Source organism: Somniosus microcephalus, chromosome 6 (genome assembly GCF_052327205.1).
Source record: "Somniosus microcephalus isolate GS21.2 chromosome 6, FLI_Smic_1.0, whole genome shotgun sequence".
Classification (NCBI taxonomy): Eukaryota; Metazoa; Chordata; class Chondrichthyes; order Squaliformes; family Somniosidae; genus Somniosus; species Somniosus microcephalus.
Window position 1 is genome coordinate 61531878 of NC_140992.1, and position 18442 is coordinate 61550319.

Genomic DNA, 18442 nt, shown 5'->3' on the forward strand with positions numbered 1-18442 from the left:
CGAGTGGCCATTACCGGCATTACAGTACACGGGGCTCTTAAAGGCACATACACCACAATTCCTCCCCTTTTAGACAACCAGTACATAACATTTTAAGTAATCATTAATTAACATGTTACAAGAACAATAATCTACACATTTGCTGCAGTTAATCAATTATAAGTCGGTCTCTCTGGAGGCTTCCTGACTCGGTCCGGATAACGCCTCGGTGGTGTAGTAGTTTCTGGTGGTGTAATAGGTTCTTTTGGCAAGGCTGATTCGGCTTGAATGCCAGTGTCGGGTTCATCTGGTTCCAGTATCACCGGATCGGAGGTAGATACTATGGGTATCTCTACTTCATTAGGCGTATAGAGTTGTGGTGTAGGTTGTCCCTTTTCAGATGCCTCTATGATCTGGTCAGCATGGCGCCTTATTATGCTTTCTCCAATGTCCACGGTATACATCAGTGGTCCTAGTCGTGTGCAAATAGTTCCAGGCTGCCATTTCTCGGTACGGTAGTCCCAGGCCAAAACTTGTTGACCTACCTGGAAGGTTCTAGTTGGCCTTTCATTCATGCCTTGAAATTGCCGGTTCTCCACGTCCCTTCTGATGTTTGGCTTGATCAAATCCAGCCGGCATCTTAGGCTTCTATTGAAGAACATCATGGCGGGAGTTTGGTTTGTAACCACATGTGTTGCATTCCTGTATGCAAACAAGAAGTTATCTACCTTATGTTGTAGATTTATGTCTTCATTACCCATGGCCTTTATGGCCTTCTTGAAGGTCTGGACAAACCTTTCAGTCAATCCATTGGTGGCAGGATGGTATGGGGCGGACGTGTAGTGCTTAACCCCATTGTTTTCTAAGAACTTCCTGAATTCTTCGGACACAAATTGCGGTCCATTATCAGAACAGATCTGTTCAGGCAGCCCATTCCTGGCAAATATGGTCCTTAATACTGTGATGGTTTTTTCCGTGGTGGTGGAGGACATCTTTATTACCTCCGGCCACTTGGAGTGTGCATCAACCGCGATTAAGAACATTGAGTCCATAAATGGACCAGCAAAGTCGATGTGTACCCTTTGCCAGGGAGATGAGGGCCACTCCCATGGATGTAGAGGGGCTTGTGGTGGGGCGTTTTGGACCTTCTGGCATCCTAGGCAGCTCTTGGTCATTTCTTCGATGTCTCCATCGATACCTGGCCACCACACAAACACTCTGGCTAGGTTCTTCATTTTCACTCCACCCAGATGCCCCTCGTGAAGCTCCTTTAGCACTTTATCCTGGAGTTTGGGTGGAATCACCACTCTGGATCCACACATCAAGGTTCCTCGGCACACTGACAGCTGTTCTCCTCTTTGCGAGAATGCTGGCAACAGTGGTTCGCCATGTGCTGGCCATCCCTTCACTGTTAAATTGTAGACTCGTGAGAGTGTCGGGTCATTTCTCGTTTCCTTTTCAATGGCAGAATTTGTTACTGGTAGACATTCCACTATGGTTGAGTGGAACATCTCCACTGGGTCTACTGTAGTTGCCTCTTCTACCGTTGGCAACGGTAGGCGTGATAAACCGTCAGCATTCCCATGCTGTTTTGATCCTTTGTATTCTATGTCGTATTGGTGTGCCCCTAGGAAAAGGGACCACCTCTGTAGCCTTTGCGCTGTCATAATGGGAACACCCTTTTTAGGGTTGAATATGGAGATGAGGGGTTGATGGTCAGTCAACAAGGTAAATTTTTGTCCGTGTAGGTAATGGTTGAATTTCTTCACTCTCCATACCAGGCTGAGTGCCTCCCTGTCGATCTGGGCATAGTTACGCTCAGCTGAGTTCAATGAGCGTGACGCGAAAGCTATCGGCCGCTCCGAGCCATCAGGGAATCTATGCGATAATACCGCTCCTACGCCGTAAGGGGGTGCATCGCACGCCAGTCTGATTGGTAATGATGGGTTGTAATGAGCCAAAACTTCCTTGGACGTGATCAAGCCTTTGCATTTATGGAAGGCACGTTTACAGTCTTCGTTCCATTTCCAAATCACTCCTGTCTGTAGAAGATCATTAAGAGGGTGTAGAATAGTTGATAAGTTCGGTAAAAATTTATGATAGTAATTTATCAATCCCAGCAACGACCTTAATTGTGAGACATTTTCAGGTGCTGGGGCTTTTATGACCGCTTCAATTTTTTCAGGTGACTTATGCAACCCTTCCTCGTTAATTATGTGGCCACAATATGATATTTGTTTCGATTGTACTGGTACAGGCCTTTGTGTGTGTTTATCGTGAGATACTTTTTAGAGGCCTCTTCAACTTCCATCTGTAGATATGCCTGTGCCAAGTCAATTTTGGTGGAACGTTTCCCTCCGGATAGTGAGGCGAAAATATCTTCTATCCTCGGAAGAGGATACTGTACCGTGTGAAGGACCGGGTTTACAGTCACCTTGAAGTCCCCACAGATGCGAATTTTTCTCTGTTCTTCAGATTTATCATTATTCAATGTTTTCTTCATGACCGGGACGATGGGTGTTGCCCACTCGCTCCAATCTATCTTGGATAATACGCCTGCCTTTTCCAAATTCTCCAGCTCTGCCTCGACTGCTGGACGAATTGCGCATGGCACCGGCCTTGCCTTAAAAAACTTGGGAATTGCCGCATCTTCCACCTTTATTGAGGCGGTGATGCCTTTCAAGGTTCCTAGTTCCTGTTGGAACACTTCCTTGGCGTTGGCCAAGATGTCTTTTAATCGTTCAGGTATGACGTCATCATCATTTTTTTCCTTACTGGTCACCGTCAGTGCCTGAATGGAGTGCCAGTCTAAACGTATCTTCCTGATCCATTCACGTCCCAACAGCGGTGGACCACCATCTTGCAGAACGTATAAATACAACTTCTGTATTTCCTTGCCGTTGTATACAACAGGCACCTTTTATTTTCCCTTTTGGGTATACTTTCTGCCCCGTATATGTTTTCAAGATAATGGATGTGTCTATATGCGGAAATAGCCGCTCGTAATCCCGTCGACTTATGACGGTTAGGGCTGATCCTGTATCTAGCTCCATTTTAACTGGGGACCCCGCTATCGTGAGGGTAACCCAAATGGTCTGGTAATCTTCTTTGGCAATTACATTATGTAATTTGAGAGCTTAGTCTCTCGTTTCCAGAGTCGCTATTGCTCTTCTGGTCTTTGGAGCTACTGTCCGTCATCATTTGTACCTTTCTGTACTTTTCCTTATTGATTTTTTTTCTGTCAGTGGATTTTTTGTTTCCAAATCGGCATATACGTGCAATGTGTCCAATCTTTCCGCATTGCCTGCATGCTTTGTCCTTGAACCAGCAGTCCCTCTGGTCATGGGTGGATCTGCCGCAGCGATAACATCTCTCGAAACCCCGTGTCATTTCATGGGTGCCGAAGTCCTGTGGCTTTTGCTGTATCTCTGCAGCTCCTCTTGCTGCTGCTTCGTATGATAAAGTCACACTGAAAGTCTTGTCCAGTGTCAAATCTTTCTCAGAAAGTAGCTTTTTTTGTGTTCCTTCACTTCGGAGACCGCAGACAAATTTGTCTCATAGAGAATCTGCCAGTCCTGTCCCGAATTGGCAGTGTAGGGTATCAACAATCTCCTTAAAATTCTTGTCCATCGGTTTGGCTGGAGTGATTAAGTTTCGTAACAGCCCGTATGTCCTTGTGCCCATTAGATTTAGAAGTACCGATGCCTTTTTATCATCATTTATTTCATTCGCTGTGCAATATTTCTCCACTCTTTCCACATATGTGGTCCAATTCTCTACATTACTATCGAAAGCAGTAATATTGCCAGTCTTAGGCATCCTGGGAAAAAAAATGGCGCCTCCCGCGCTTTCCTTTCTTCTCCGCAGAAAAAAGAAGGCGCCTCCCGCGCTTTCCCGCCGCTGCTGCTGCTGACAACGCTGTTCTCTGCGTTTTTTTTTACACAGGTATTTTTAATAGGTGGAGACTCGTTCCCGCCGGACTCTCTGGGACTTTTCCCTCCCTCTGCTTGGTCCGAATGCCGACCTGCTTTGCAGCGCCGGCCGTCTCCAGAGTGCTCCACTCTCCGTCTCTGTTTGCCTCCGCCTTCGCTGCTCGGCCCTGCTGCAGAGCCAGCCGATCGAGCCGCCGCCCAGGAAGGATTATTGCAGTACCTGCCACCAGCTCGGCTAGCTGGTGAAACCACAGCTTTTCCCTTTCCTGTTTTTTTTCTTCGACTTTCGTCTGAGGAATCGATCTCCTTGAGCTGCTGCCGAATTGCAGGTTAAGTCCGTTTCCAATTCATCGCCACTGTTGTATCCGTGTGTTAATGGAGACACGGAAGGCAGGAGTTGGTTTCACAGGTGTTTACTGAACAAAGTCTGGAGGTGAACTAACAGATACAAGACAATATACAGGCTTATATAGCCTGAGTGGCCATTACCGGCATTACAGTACACAGGGGGCTCTTAAAGGCACATACACCAGTGTCCTAGGCCCAACCATCTTCAGCTGCTTCATCAATGACCTTCCCTCCAACATAAGGTCAGAAATGCGGATGTTCGCTGATGACTGCACAGTGTTCAGTACCATTCACAGCTCCTCAGATAATGAAGCAGTCCATGCCCGCATGCAACAAGACCTGGACGACGTGCAGGCTTGAGCTGATAAGTGGCAGGTAACATTCGCACCACAAGTGCCAGGAAATGACTATCTCCAATAAGCGAGCGTCTAACCACTGTCCCTTGATATTCAACGGCATTGTCTTCGCTGAATCCCCCACCATTGACCAGAAACTTAACTGGACCAGCCACATAAATACGGTGGCAACAAGAGCAGATTGGAGTCTAGGTATTCTGCGGCGAGTGTCTCACCTCCTGACTCCCCAAAGCCTTTCCACCATCTACAAGGCACAAGTAAAGAGTGTGATGGAATACTTTCCACTTGCCTGGATGAGTGCAGCTCCAACAACACTCAAGAAGCTCGACACCATCCAGGACAAAGCAGCCCACTTGAATGGCACCCCATCTACCACCTTACACATTCACTGCCTCCACCACCGGCGTACCGTGGCTGCAGTGCGTACCATCTACAAGATGCACTGCAGCACCTCCCAAACCTGCGACCTCTTCCACCTAGAAGGACAAGGGCAGCAGGCATATGGGAACACCACCACCTCCAAGTTACACACCATCCCGATTTAGGAGTATATCGCCGATCCTTCATCGTCGCTGGGTCAAAATCCTGGAACTCCCTATCTAACAGCACTGGGAGTACCTTCGCCACACAGACTGCAGTGGTTCAAGAAGGCGGCTCATCACCACCTTCTCGAGGGCAATAAGGGATGGGCAATAAATGCTGGCCTTGCCAGTGACACCCACATCCCATAAACAAATTTTAAAAAAAAAAAAAAAAAAAAAAATCCTTCCTAAAGTGTGCTGCCCAGATTTGGACACAGTACTCCAGTTGGGGCTGAACCAGTGTTTCATACAGGTTCATCATCATTTCCACATTTTTGTACTCTCTTCCTCTATTTATGAAGCCCAGGATCCCGTAAGCCTTTTTAACTGCTTTCTCAACCTGTCCTGCCACCATCAACGATTTGTGCACATATAACCCCAGGTCTCTCTGTTCGTGCACCCCCTTTAGGATTGTACCATTAGTTTATATGTCCTCTCCATTCTTTCTACTAAAATGTATCACTTCACACTTTTCTGCGTTAAAATTCATCTGCCACGTCTGCCCATTTGTCTTCCTGAAGTCTATCACTCTCCTCCTCACTGTTCACTATACTTCCAGGTTTTGTCATCTGCATATTTTGAAATTGTGTCCTGTACTCCCACATCCAAGTCATTAATATATATCAAGAAAAGCTGTGGTCCTAGAACCGACCCCTGGGGAACGACACTGTATACCTTCCTCCACCGCTACTCTCTGTTTCCTGTCACTTAGCCAATTCTGTATCCATGCTGCCACTGTTCCTTTTATTCCAAGGGCTTCAAATTTGCTGGCGAGCCTATTGCGTGGTACTTTGTCGAACGCCTTTTGGAAATCCATGTACACTATGTCGACCGCATTATCCTTATCAACCATCTCTGTTACCTCATCAATAAACTCGATCAAGTTGGTTAAACACGATTTGCCTTTAACAGATCTGTGCTGGCTTTCCTTAATTGATCCAGCGCTATCCAAGCGACTTAATTTTGTCCCTGTTTACTGTTTCTAAAAGCTTCCCCACTACCAAGGTTAAACTGACTGGCCTGTAGTTGCTGGGTTTATCTTTACACCCTTTTTTGAACAAGGGTGTAACATTTTCAATTCTCCAGTCCTCTGGCACCACCCTCGTATCTATGGAGGATTGGAATATTATGGCCAGTACCTCCGCGATTTCCGCCCTCGATTCCATCAGCATCCTAGGATACATCCCATCCGCTCCTGGTGACTTATCTACTTTAAATACAGCCAGCCTTTCTAATACCGGAAACTTTGGTTTATCCGAAGGTTCACTGTCCGGAATGCTCGATCCACCGGCAAAAATCAGGAGTCTTTTCGTTGCTTTTTTTTCACCAGTCAGGCTGTGCAAGGTCTAGCTGAAGCTGTTGCTTAGCTACATAGACGATTGCAAGGTACGGCCGACTGTTTGTTTAGAAGCTGTTGCTAAGCAACAGGGTTTGTTGCTAGATACGGAGCTCAAAAGCTCCGTATGTTTTAACATTAGCGCTGGTTTGTCCAGCAGTTTTGATGGGACGGCAACAGCTCGGTCCCGTCGGTGCCGGATATCACAGTTTCCTGTACCTCTCATTTTTATACTATCAAGTGTCTCCACTACCACCTCCTTCACTGTTTATGGCAGCATCCTCTTCCTCGGTAAAGACAGATGCAAAGTACTCATTTAGTACCTCGGCCATACCCTCTGCCTCCATGCAGAGGTCTCCTTTTTGGTCCCTAATCAGCCCCACCCCTCCTTACTACTATTTATATGCCTATAGAAGACTTTTTGATTACCTTTTATGTTGGCAGCCGTTCTATTCTTATACCCTCTCTTTGTCCCTCTTTTTCACTTCTCTGACCTTTCTGTAAATAGCCTGATTCTCGGATGTATTTGCAACCTGACATCTGTCATACGCATTCACACCACTTGGAATCAGCCCACGAGGTCCCCAAATTACATTACCATCTCTTCCAAACTTACCAAAACACTTGGAGGTAGGAGTAGGGATAAAGGGAATGTACTCTGGTGGAATGTGACAACTGTTCCCCAGGAGTCTGTACTAGGGACTCAGCTGTCCACCATATAAGCAATGACTTGGATGAAGGAATAGAGTTGTATATCCACATTTAGATGACACTAAATTATGATGCACTGTAACTTATGTACAGTAGATGGAAGCAGGATGTTACAAAGGGACATAGACCAATTAAGTGAGTAGGCAAAACTTCGGCAGATGGTGTTCAATGTGGGGAAGTGTGAGGTCATCCACTTGGATACAACAAAGACAAACTGGAATAATATCTTAATGGCAAGAGACTAGAAACTGGAGGAGCAAAGGGATTTGGGTGAGGTGCAGGAATCACTAAAAGCTAGTTGATGGGTACAAAAAAGTAATCAAAAAGGCTAATGGAATGTTGACCTTTATCTAGAGAGTTGGAATACAACGGGGAGAGGTTATCTTCAGTTGTACAGAGCTTCGGTTGGACCTCATCTGCGTTAAGTTCTGGGCACTGCACCTCAGGAAGGATATATTGGCGTTGCATTTATGTAGCGCCTTTCAGAATGTCCCAAAGCTAATTTAGTACTTTTTGAAATCTAGTTGCTGTTGTAAAGTAGGAAACATGGCAGCCAATATGTACATAGTAAGGTCCCACAAGCAGCTGTGATAATGACCAGATAATATATTTGTTATGTTGGTTGAGGAATAAATTTTAGCCAAGACACTGGGGAGAACTCCCTTGCTCTTCTTCGAAATAGAGCCATGGGATAACAACAGAAAATGCTGGAAAAACTCTGCAGGTCAGGCAACATCCATCCATGGAGAGAAATTTGAGTTGACGTTTCGGGTCGAACCCTTCTTCAAAACTGGAAAGAAAAGAAGATAGATCGGCGGTAGGGCTGCGATCGGACAAAAGAATAAAAGAAACAAAAGAAGTAAAAGAGACAATAAAAGGTATTCGAAGCTAGACGAGATGGTAATAGGCTGAGATTAGGTGTAAAGTGTACTGGCAGGGCAAGAGATAGCTGCCAGGTGTGAGAGAAACAAAAGGAGAGGGGGGGGGGGGGGAAAAGGAGTGGAAAAATTACAAGAAAAAATGAAATAGGGGCCGAGGTTATGATCTGAAATTGTTGAGCTCGATATTGAGTCCGGAAGGCTGCAGAGTGCCTAATCGGAAGATGAGGTGCTGTTCCTCGAGTTTACGTTGAGCTTCCGTGGAACAATACAAGAGGCCAAGGACGGTGAGGTCCGAGTGGGAATGGAGCGGTGAATTAAAATGACAGGCGACCGGAAGCTCGCGGTCACCCTTAAGGACTGAACGGAGGTGTTCCGCAAAACGGTCACCCAATCTGCGTTTGGTCTCCCCAATGTAGAGGAGACCGCATCGTGAGCAGCGAATACAGTATACTAGATTGCGAGAAGTACAAGTAAATTGCTGTTTCACCTGGAAGGGGTGTTTGGGGCCCTGGACATAGGATCTTCTACATCCGCCTGAGCAGAACATCTCCTCTGCAGGACTGCACCTCAGATGGTGCACCACTCCCTCAGCACTGCACTCGAGTGTCAGCTTAGATTTTGTGCTCAAGTCTCTGGAGTGTGTCTTGAACCCACAGCCTTCTGATTCAGGGGAGAGTGCTACCACTGTGCCACGGCTGGCAGTTGGGGGATGGGGTGCAGTGCAGATTCACTAGAATGATACCGGGACTTAGAGGGTTAAATTATGAGGACAGATTGCATAAACTTGGCTTGTATTCCCTTGAGTATAGAAGAGGGAGGGGTGATCTGATCTAGGTGTTTTGAATGTTAAACGGATTTGATATGGTAGATATGGAGAAACTATTTCCTCGGATTCCAAAATGAGATATAATCTTAAAATTCAAGGGTAGTGAAAATGTGGAATTCTCTCCCCAAAAGGCTGTGGACGATGGGTGAATTGAAATTATCAAGACTGAGATCGGCAGATTTTTATTTGGTATGGGCATCAAGGAATATGGATCAAAAGTGGGTAAGTGGAGTTGAGGTACAGGTCAGTCATGATCTAATTGAACAGCAGAACAGGCTCAAGGGGCTGAATGGTCTATTCCTGTTCCTATGTTCTTCGATTCTATTTTAAAACCTACACCATTTGAAGTATACTGGTGCAGGACTCTTGTTTAGTACGATGAGTAGCACGAGTACTATAAAATATATCAAATGAATGAAGACATGCAATTGGCAATCAGCAATGATAGTTCTGTTAAGTGAATGTTAGTTGTATTATTCCTCTGCCTTGACCTATTGTATATCCAGATCACCCTCCAATGAATGCTGGTATTTCTTGTATAAAAATTGCTGGATGGGCTGCAATATTTTATTTTAGAATGTGTTGAAAACTCCTATGCCAGGTGATCTAAGTGTCCACATGTACTTGAAATAGTGTAATGCAGCCTTGTGGACTTGAATCAACATATATTTTCATTTCAAAGTCACTTGTATGGCTGCACAGGAATGTTTGTCTCCTCAAGAAAGTGTCTTGGAATGGGAAGCAAAGGTGATAATTTTTAAAAAAAAATCAATGTCTTGGTGAAAAACTTGATTTATATATTTCAGAAGTGATAAAATTTAGATGTAAATTCATACACTCAAACCTACCACAGATCATGGCCAAAGTGTGCCTTGGTGAACTATAGCCCCTCAAATACTGTTGTGTTTGACCTGCTGTCTGATTTCCTTTTTTCCACCCTCCTGTTGATTGTAATGTTCACTGTCCTCCTCCTATAGCCAATTACTTCCCCACCCCCATGCTAATAGTGCTTTCTTAACCTCAACAAGCACACTGCTCTAACTCCCTTTTGCCTTCCCCTCACCGAGTGTTTTGTGCTTTATGGCAAACTCATTGGTACCTGAAAGCATATCCTAGAATTGCCCATGGAAGAGTTTGTCTGCTGTGCCCAGAACTCCAGGGGAAAATGTAGTTGGAGCTGAATGGGGTAACTCCGCCTTTCTGAGAGCATTTTGCAATATATAAAGTCGAGTTTGATTCCTTCTCCACACAGGCAAATTCCTGTTTATGCCAGACCCGGGTATTATTGATCTCTTTCTCTTCCCTTTGTTCCAGTGTTGTCCAATAGAAATTGCTGACCAGCCATAGGTTTGGCTATAGCAACACCATTTTAGCCACATTTACTAATTTCATTGAAAAACGCCTTGCATAACACTCGCACGCCTTGCATACACTCGCACACAACAGGTAAATGTACTTCATGTATATTTACTAAACAAACATCTACCACCATTCAGTAACCAATGAATAAACTATACACAATGATCAAAATTACTTTTTTTTTAATGTATTGGTAAAATGTTAACTTAGGAACAGGAGTAGGCCATTCAGCCCCTCAAGCCTGCTCTGCCATTCAATGAGATCCTGGCTGATCTGCAACCTAACTCCATATACCTGCCTTTAGCCCACATCCCTTAATACCTTTGGTTAACAGAAAGCTATCAATCTCCGATTTAAAATTAACAATTGATCTAGCATCAATTGCCATTTGCAGAAGAGAGTTCCAAACTTCTACCACCCTTTGTGTGTAGATGTGTTTCCGAATTTCACTCTTGAAAAGGTCTGGCTCTAATTTGTAGACTATGCCCCCTACTCCTAGAATCCCCAACCAGCTGAAATAGTTTCTCTCTATCTACCCTATCTGTTCCCCATAATATTTTGAAAGCTTCGATCAGATCACCTCTTAACATTCTAAATTCTAGGGAATACAACCCTAATTTGTGTCATCTCTCCTTGTAACTTAACCTTTTGAAGTCCGGGTATCATTCTGGTAAACCTACACTGCACTCCCTCCAAAGCCAATACTGTATATCCTTCCTAAGGTGTGGTGCCCTGAACTGCTCACAGTACTCCAGGTGTGGTCTAACCAGGGCTTTGTATAGCTGCAGGATAACTTTTACCCCCTTGTATTCTAGTCCTCTAGCCTTTTTGATTATTTTCTGCACCTGTTCATGACATTTTAATGATCTATGTATCTGGACCCCCAAGTCTCTTTGGACCTTCACTGTTTTTAGCCTTTCACCATTTAGAAAGTACTCTGTTTTATCCTTTTTAGGTCCAAAGTGGATGACCTCACATTTGTCTACATTGAAATCGATTTGCCACAGTTTTGCCCATTCACTTAATCTGTCGATATCCTTTTGTATTTTTATGCTTCCATCTACACTACCTACAATTCCACCTATCTTTGTGTCATTGGCAAACTTGATATGACTTTCTATGTTAATAAATATTGAGTAGCTGAGGCCCCAACACAGATCCCTGCAGGACACCACTAGTCAGCTCCTGCCAATTTGAGTACCGATCCTTTATCCCTATTGCCTGTCTGCTGCCGCTCGGCCAAATTCCTAACCAGGTCAGTAATTTGTTCTCAATTCTGTGGGCTTCTACCTTAGTTAACAATCTTTGTCACATGCCTTATTGCAGTCCATATAAATAACACCCATAGACATTTCCCTGTCCACTACTTTAGTCACCTCTTCAAAAAACTCGATCAGGCTTGTCAGGCATGACCTACCTTTCTCAAATCCATCTCTGATCAACTGAAAATTTTTGAGGTGTTCAGTCACCCTATCCTTAATTATAGACTCTAGCAATTTCCCGACAGCAGATGTTAGGCTAACTGGTCTATAAATTCCCTGGTTTCCCCCCTCACCATTTTTAAATAGCGGAGTGATTTGCGCAATTTTCCAATCTGAAGGAACGGCTCCTGAATCGAGAGAACTTTGGATGATAATTAGGGCATCTGCAGTGTACTCACCAACTTCCTTTAAAACCCTGGGATGGAAACCATCTGGTCCTGGGGATTTGTCACTCTTTAGTGCCATTATTTTCTTCATTACTGTTATTTTACTTACATTAATTTTATTGAGTGTGTGTCCCTGATTTAGTTTCCTTGGGATTTCTGGCAATCCTCTTCCTCTACTGTAAATACTGGTGCAAAAGAATTATTAATGTACACATGTCTACGCTGTGCGAACAAGCATTGAGATCACATGCCTATTACTCAATTTTAAATTACTAATCAAAAAATGCAATTAGCCGCATCGGCATTCCAAATTAGTTATACCACATGATTTTTTTGAGTCTGTCCATGTTTAATACTAATCACTGGAGCAGACATTTCAGCTGTAATTGTGAATTGGAAGTATGTTAATGAAACTCTGTTTTTAACTGTAATAGTAAAGATCTTCTAACTGTAAATCAAAATGTTCATTGTGTGTCTTATTTGTGTTTTGGTGATTGTAAAACTTCAAGTACTGCAACATTCAACTGCCCAGTCATGAGCAATACATTTAAATATCCATGCTTAATTGCAAATTTCTTGCAGCAACTTGGAGCTTCAATTTGGCTACAGCTTATGCAACCTTAAAATACTGAACGGAGCCCTCCTCATTGTTGAATGCTGCAGATGAGGAAAAACTGAAATATTACTGAATTGCCATTTTTTTAAAAAACAGTTGTCTCCTGAATTTTTTGGGATATATTTCCTACAATAACATGCTTTTCTGAGGGCTTTGGGTTAGATATATTGTCGGTACTGTAGGGACAGCTGTCATTTTCATCTAACATCTACTTGGTGCTGTCAGTGGTGCAAGAAAGTTTAATTCCTTAGCATTTTCATTTCTGATTGGAAGATAAAATCCATTTTTTTAAAATGTGGGCGTGATTGGAAGCTGCCTTTTTACAGTGGGGCGAGGAGTGAACCTTTTGCAAGTATTAACCTGTTTGTTCTAAAAGTGACCTCCGAAAAATGATTGTATCATAATAGATCATAGCGTGCAGAATGTAACCCTTTGTGATAGTTGAATGAATTTGAATAGCACTGACTAGATATGTTTTGCTTTATAGATCCGTTTTGTGATCGTGTGGACATATTGATACCAAGCCAGGACAATGAGTGAACTGGAACAGTTGAGGCAAGAAGCAGAGCAATTGCGGAATCAAATTAGGGTAAGATGCTACATCAACTATACACTCTTAAATTAAGTTACATGCAGAAGAAGTGAACCAAAGTTAAAATGCCACTCTTGACTGAAGGAAGTGCAAAGTCTCATTATTTGTTATCTTAGTTTGCCAAGTTTGAAGTTACATGATCCTCCTGACCTAAATTGTGTGTCCTGTTTATCGTACTATAATTTAGTGTTTAAGATCCTTGAAAAACTAAGCTTTAATCATACCCAATATCCCCTTTCAAATGCATGATTTCCAATTCTTCCACTCCAGTTTCCTTGCTGCACCTTCCCTTAAGCCAGCCACTTGTGCTGAGGTGTAAGACCATAGGCAGCAACCGTGGGGTACCTGACCCTGGTGGCTGTTTCTGTGAGCCTATAGAGTGTTGGAACTGTTCATCTATTGAAATCCTCACAACTGAGCCCAATCCTGTGCTTCTATAGCATCCATCTATTTTGTCTTCTAGTAAAGGTTGCTGACGAGATGCAGGGGCCTTGGCAGGCCATACACCAGGACACCCACCCATAAGAACAGTGGGAATCTTGCTGCCATTATGGCTGAGATTAGCTAATATAATTCACTTGCATGAAAAGTGTTTTTAATTAAGATTGCCACACCTCTGCATAGTCATGTTGTTGATGTGACTGGTCCAGTTAAGTTTCTGGTTACTGGTGTCCCCTAGGATGTTGATAGTGGGGGTCTTGATTGTGCTTTTGAAGCTCGGGGCGGGGGGGGGGGGGGGGGGCAAAGAAGAGAGGAGTGGGGAGGTGGTTAGGGTGGAGATCTGGACCTTTTATTCACAGAATCACAGAAACCCCACAGTGCAGATAGAGGCCATTTCGGCCCATCGAGCCTGCACCGACACATGTCCCACCCAATCCCCATAACCCCTACACCAACACATATCCCACCCTATCCCCATAACCCCACATATTTAATCCCCCCTAACACTAAGGGTCAATTTATCATGGCCAATCAACCTAACCCGCACATCTTTGGACTGTGGGAGGAAAGCGGAGCACCCGGAGGAAACCCACGCAAACACGGGGAGAATGTGCAAACTCCACACAGACAGTCGCCCGAGGCCGGATTCGAACCCGGGTCCCTGGCGCTGTGAGGCAACAGTGCTAACCACTATGCCACCGTGCTGCCCGTGTTGGAGATGGTCATCGCTTGACACTTATGTAGTGTGATTGAAACCTGCCATTTGTCAGCCCAAACCTGGATGTTGCCTAGGTCCTGCTGGTATTGGCTGCTTCATTATCAGAGGAGCCCAATTTCTGACCTTGTGATGGGGAGACTTGCTCTAGAATAAATTACTTCTTTGTAAAGCACACCACTTGTCTAGAGTTAGCAGCTGGACAGATGGCTGTAAGCCCTATTTCACATGTCTTAAATCACATGGGAGTAGGCTGTGAGTGAGTTTCCAGCTCCCAGTGCTGGTGCCTCAACCCTGCCTTTCTTGGCCATAATGAGAATATAAAGCATCGCTGTATCACTGAAAAATAATTTTCTCATGAATTTCAACATTTTAAATGTTCAAAAAAATGTGTTTATAGTTAATTGTTAAATGTTTGACAGTTGACTTGTTTCAAGTTGTAATATATTTGTTTCTGTGTTTGGTTTTATCGCACCGGCATGGTTGTGTTTGGAGCCCCGCAAACATCTGTCCTTCACCACCTCCTGTTTCACATGTTGCCCTTCAGCAACATCATTAGAAAACACAAGAATGTCAGGTTCCACATGTACGCTGACTACATCCAGCTCTTCCTTACCATCATCTCTCATGACCCCTCCACTGCTTCTGTGTTGTCAGACTACTTGTCTGACATCCAGGCCGGGATGAGATGAAATTTTAAATATTGGGAAAAGTGAAGCCACCGTCTTCGGTCTTTGCCACAAACTCGGTTACATAGCCACCGATTCCATCCCTCTCCCAGGCCACTGTATCAGGCTCAGCCAGGCTGTTCGCAAACTCGGCGTCCTATTTCACCCTGAATTCCAACTCCATATCCGCTCTATCTTGAAGACTGCCTACTTCGTAATATCCTCTGTCTCCACCCCTGCCAATCTGCTGAAACCCTCGACCATGCTTTTGTTACCCCTAGACTCGACACTTCCATTGCACTCCTGGCTGGCCTCCCCTCTTCCAACCGCCATACACTTGAGCTAAACCAAAACTCTGCTGCCTGTATCCCAAATTGCACCAAGTCCCATTCACCCATCACCCCTGTGCTCGCTGACCTACATTGGCTCCCAGTCCATCAACGCCTCAAATTTAAAATTCTCACGTTTAAATCCCGCCATGGCCTTGCCCATCCCTATCTCTAGCCTCCTCCAGCCCTACAACCCTCAGAATTCTGCGTTGCTCCAACTCTGGCCACTTGTGCATCCTCCACTCCCTTCGTTCCACTATTGATAGCCCAGACATCTAGGTCCTAAGCTCTGGAATTACCTCCCTGTCCACCTCTTCTCCTTTTTAAGATGGTCCTTAAACCCTACATCTTTGACCAAGCCTGTCTTAATGCCTGCTTCTTTGGCTCGGTGACAGTTTTCGCCTGATTATTCCTGTGAAGCATCTGGGGACGTTTTACTATGTTAAAGGTGCTTATATAAATGCAAGTTATTATTTCTGGGGGCTCTTCCCCAAAGTATATATCCTCAAGCTGTATGTGGGTGAGTTTAAAAAAAAAAATATGCCGTTGGCCCTTTCACCGAGGCATCAATGCAGAATCTGTATGGTCAGGCAACAAACGGTTTGATTTGTATTACAACATATTTAAATGAGAATTTCAATTTAGTTTGAGCCTCCATTTTTGAATTAATGAAATTATTTTGTTACATTGCTGCTGAAAATTCTTCAGGTTTTTTCACGACTGGGTTTGTTTCAAAAATAGTTTTGTATTTTGTGAACTAATTAGTTATAGCAATCTAGCTTAGTGGAACTTTTGCGTTCTGTAAGCTATTTCGTGTCAGATTTTCTATATACAATAGAGACATCAGCTGACATTTGGAGGTGTAATGCTGTGTCTTGGTCATAATGGGAGTCCACTTTAAATCAACCCAGCTTTTAAAGTTGTTCTAGTTGGCTTAGTATATATGTGTACATTTTTATTAAGCTATTAAATGTCACCAAAAAATGAAGCATTTTATTTTGAAGTAGTTATTAAAAATTCCAGCCACAATCATTGTTTGCTAGAGATTCCTTTTTTAGCTTCACTTTCAGCCATTTTGCACTGAATGCATTCAACAACAACTTATTTATGTAGCGCCTTTAATGTAGAAAAACGTCCCAAAGCGCTTCACAGGGGTGTTCCATATCAAAATTTGACATTGGGGCAGATGACAAAGCTTAGTCAAAGAGGTAGGATTTAAGGAGCGTTTTGAAGGAGGAAAGCGGTTTAGGAAGGGAATTTCAGAGCTTCGGGCCTGGACAGCTGAAGGCACAGGCGCCAATAGTGGCGTGGTTAAAATCGGGGATGTGTCTGAGGCCAGAATTAAAGGAGTGCAGACATCTCTGAGGGTTGTAGGGCGAGAGGAATTTACAGAGATAGGGAGGGGAGAGGCCATGAAGGGATTTGAAAACGCGGATGAGAATTTTAAAATCGAGGCGTTGCTTTACTGGGAGCCAAAGTAAGTCAGCGAGCACAGGGGTGATGGGTGAACGGAACTTGGTGCGAGTTAGGACTAGGGCAGCAGAGTTTTGAATGACCTCAAGTTTACGGAGGGTAGAACGTGGGAGGCTGGATGAGGGTTTCAACAGCAAATGAGCTGAGGCAGGGGCAATGTTCTGGAGGTGGAAATAGGCGATCACTCTCGTCGTCATCCTCCCCCTCCCCCTCGGCCCTTCCCCTCCCCCCTTGGCCCTCGCCCTCTCCTCTTTCTTCTCCCCCCCCCCCCCCCCCGGGAATTCAAATTGAGAGCAGCAATAGGAGGTAGTAGTCCCAGAGTGATGTTAGAGAGACAGCAGAATACTCGCACTGGTTTTTGACCACAAACATATGCAGACTGTGCCAATTAAACATTGACCGCTAAGTGTCCAGGCCAAATGTGTGAATGTCGTAATTCAGGAAGGTTATTTTAGTAGCATGGTGCTATCGCTATTAAAAATAAACCTAATGGCATTGAGAGCAGCATCTTAAGTAGTGGTATTGGATTTATTACTTGTGTTAAGTATGAAGTAAATAGAATTTTGTTTGTCATTGCAGGATGCAAGGAAAGCATGTGGCGATTCCACCCTAGCCCAGGTAAACAGTTAATGGAAAATGGGCAAATAGCTTGTATTACCTTTGTTCTTTGCTAGTTTCATAGAAGTACAGCTAACTAAATTTTATTTCCAGATCACAGCTGGTCTGGATTCAGTCGGTCGAATCCAAATGCGGACAAGGCGTACATTGAGGGGACATTTGGCTAAAATCTATGCCATGCATTGGGGATCAGACTCCAGGTCAGTGCTTGAATGTTGACTCTCTTAACCATATGATTATATGATCGGTTAGTACAGTGACTAACAATTATAAGCTCACATTTATCGTGTTCATTGTGATCTTTGCAATGAATCCGTTGCACTGTTGACTCTGTGATCAGCAATTTTTAGTCTGCATTCAGCTAGAGGCCATTTGATTCTAATGGCATTCCTTTCACTTATTTTCAATGGCTGCTATCGAGAGCTCTTCCCTTTGTTTTGGTGCTTTTGAATTTGCACATGCCAGAGCTAATCCATTAATGTCTTGCAGTTATAATGCCTAGAGGAATTATTGCAACGGTGCACTTATTGAAATGGCTCCGTGCTTAAAATTAGTGTTTTACAGAAAGCAATGTTGAAAATGTTGCAAAAGTCCATCGTTGCAACAATGTTTTACCACTGTAAAAATTAGATTGTAGTCATCTATGATCCTTATTGGTCAGTGGTGACCAGCTGGTAGAGTACATGGCTAAAACCGGTCCTTATTAACAGACTGTGCATTAAAAGAAAAATGTTATCCTGGCATCATGAAGTCCCTAAATCTTGTGATGGGAATAAATTAATAGTTTACGGCACATTTTGATGCTACTGTTTAATCGGGATTGTTTTTAGTTGATGCAATTAATTTTTGGTTTTCAGATTTGCAGTAGTGTCATCTGACGTGGGATAAAATTAAGAATTTGGGCAGTATTGTCTATCAAGTGTTCAAGTTGAAAAGTATTTTGGCAGGAACAAGAATTTAATGTATCATAATTGTGTAGATTTATCAAGTCACAGAATTTTTTTTATAGCATAGAAGGAGACTGTTCAACCCA

At 43.8% G+C, this 18442-nt stretch overlaps 1 protein-coding gene across 6 annotated transcripts in view; it reads left to right on the forward strand.

Annotated features, from left to right (window-relative positions):
* The window catches only part of LOC147115756 (guanine nucleotide-binding protein subunit beta-4), an 81398-nt gene that overhangs the window by 41774 nt on the left and 21182 nt on the right, over positions 1–18442 (forward strand). For all 6 annotated transcript variants that reach the window (XM_085990276.1, XM_085990278.1, XM_085990277.1 and 3 more), the window contains 3 exons: positions 13061–13162; positions 17371–17409; positions 17503–17609. In XM_085990276.1, coding sequence (XP_085846402.1) covers positions 13106–13162; positions 17371–17409; positions 17503–17609 — 203 coding nt within the window. In that variant the 5' untranslated portion in view covers positions 13061–13105. The remainder of the gene's footprint in view (positions 1–13060; positions 13163–17370; positions 17410–17502; positions 17610–18442) is intronic.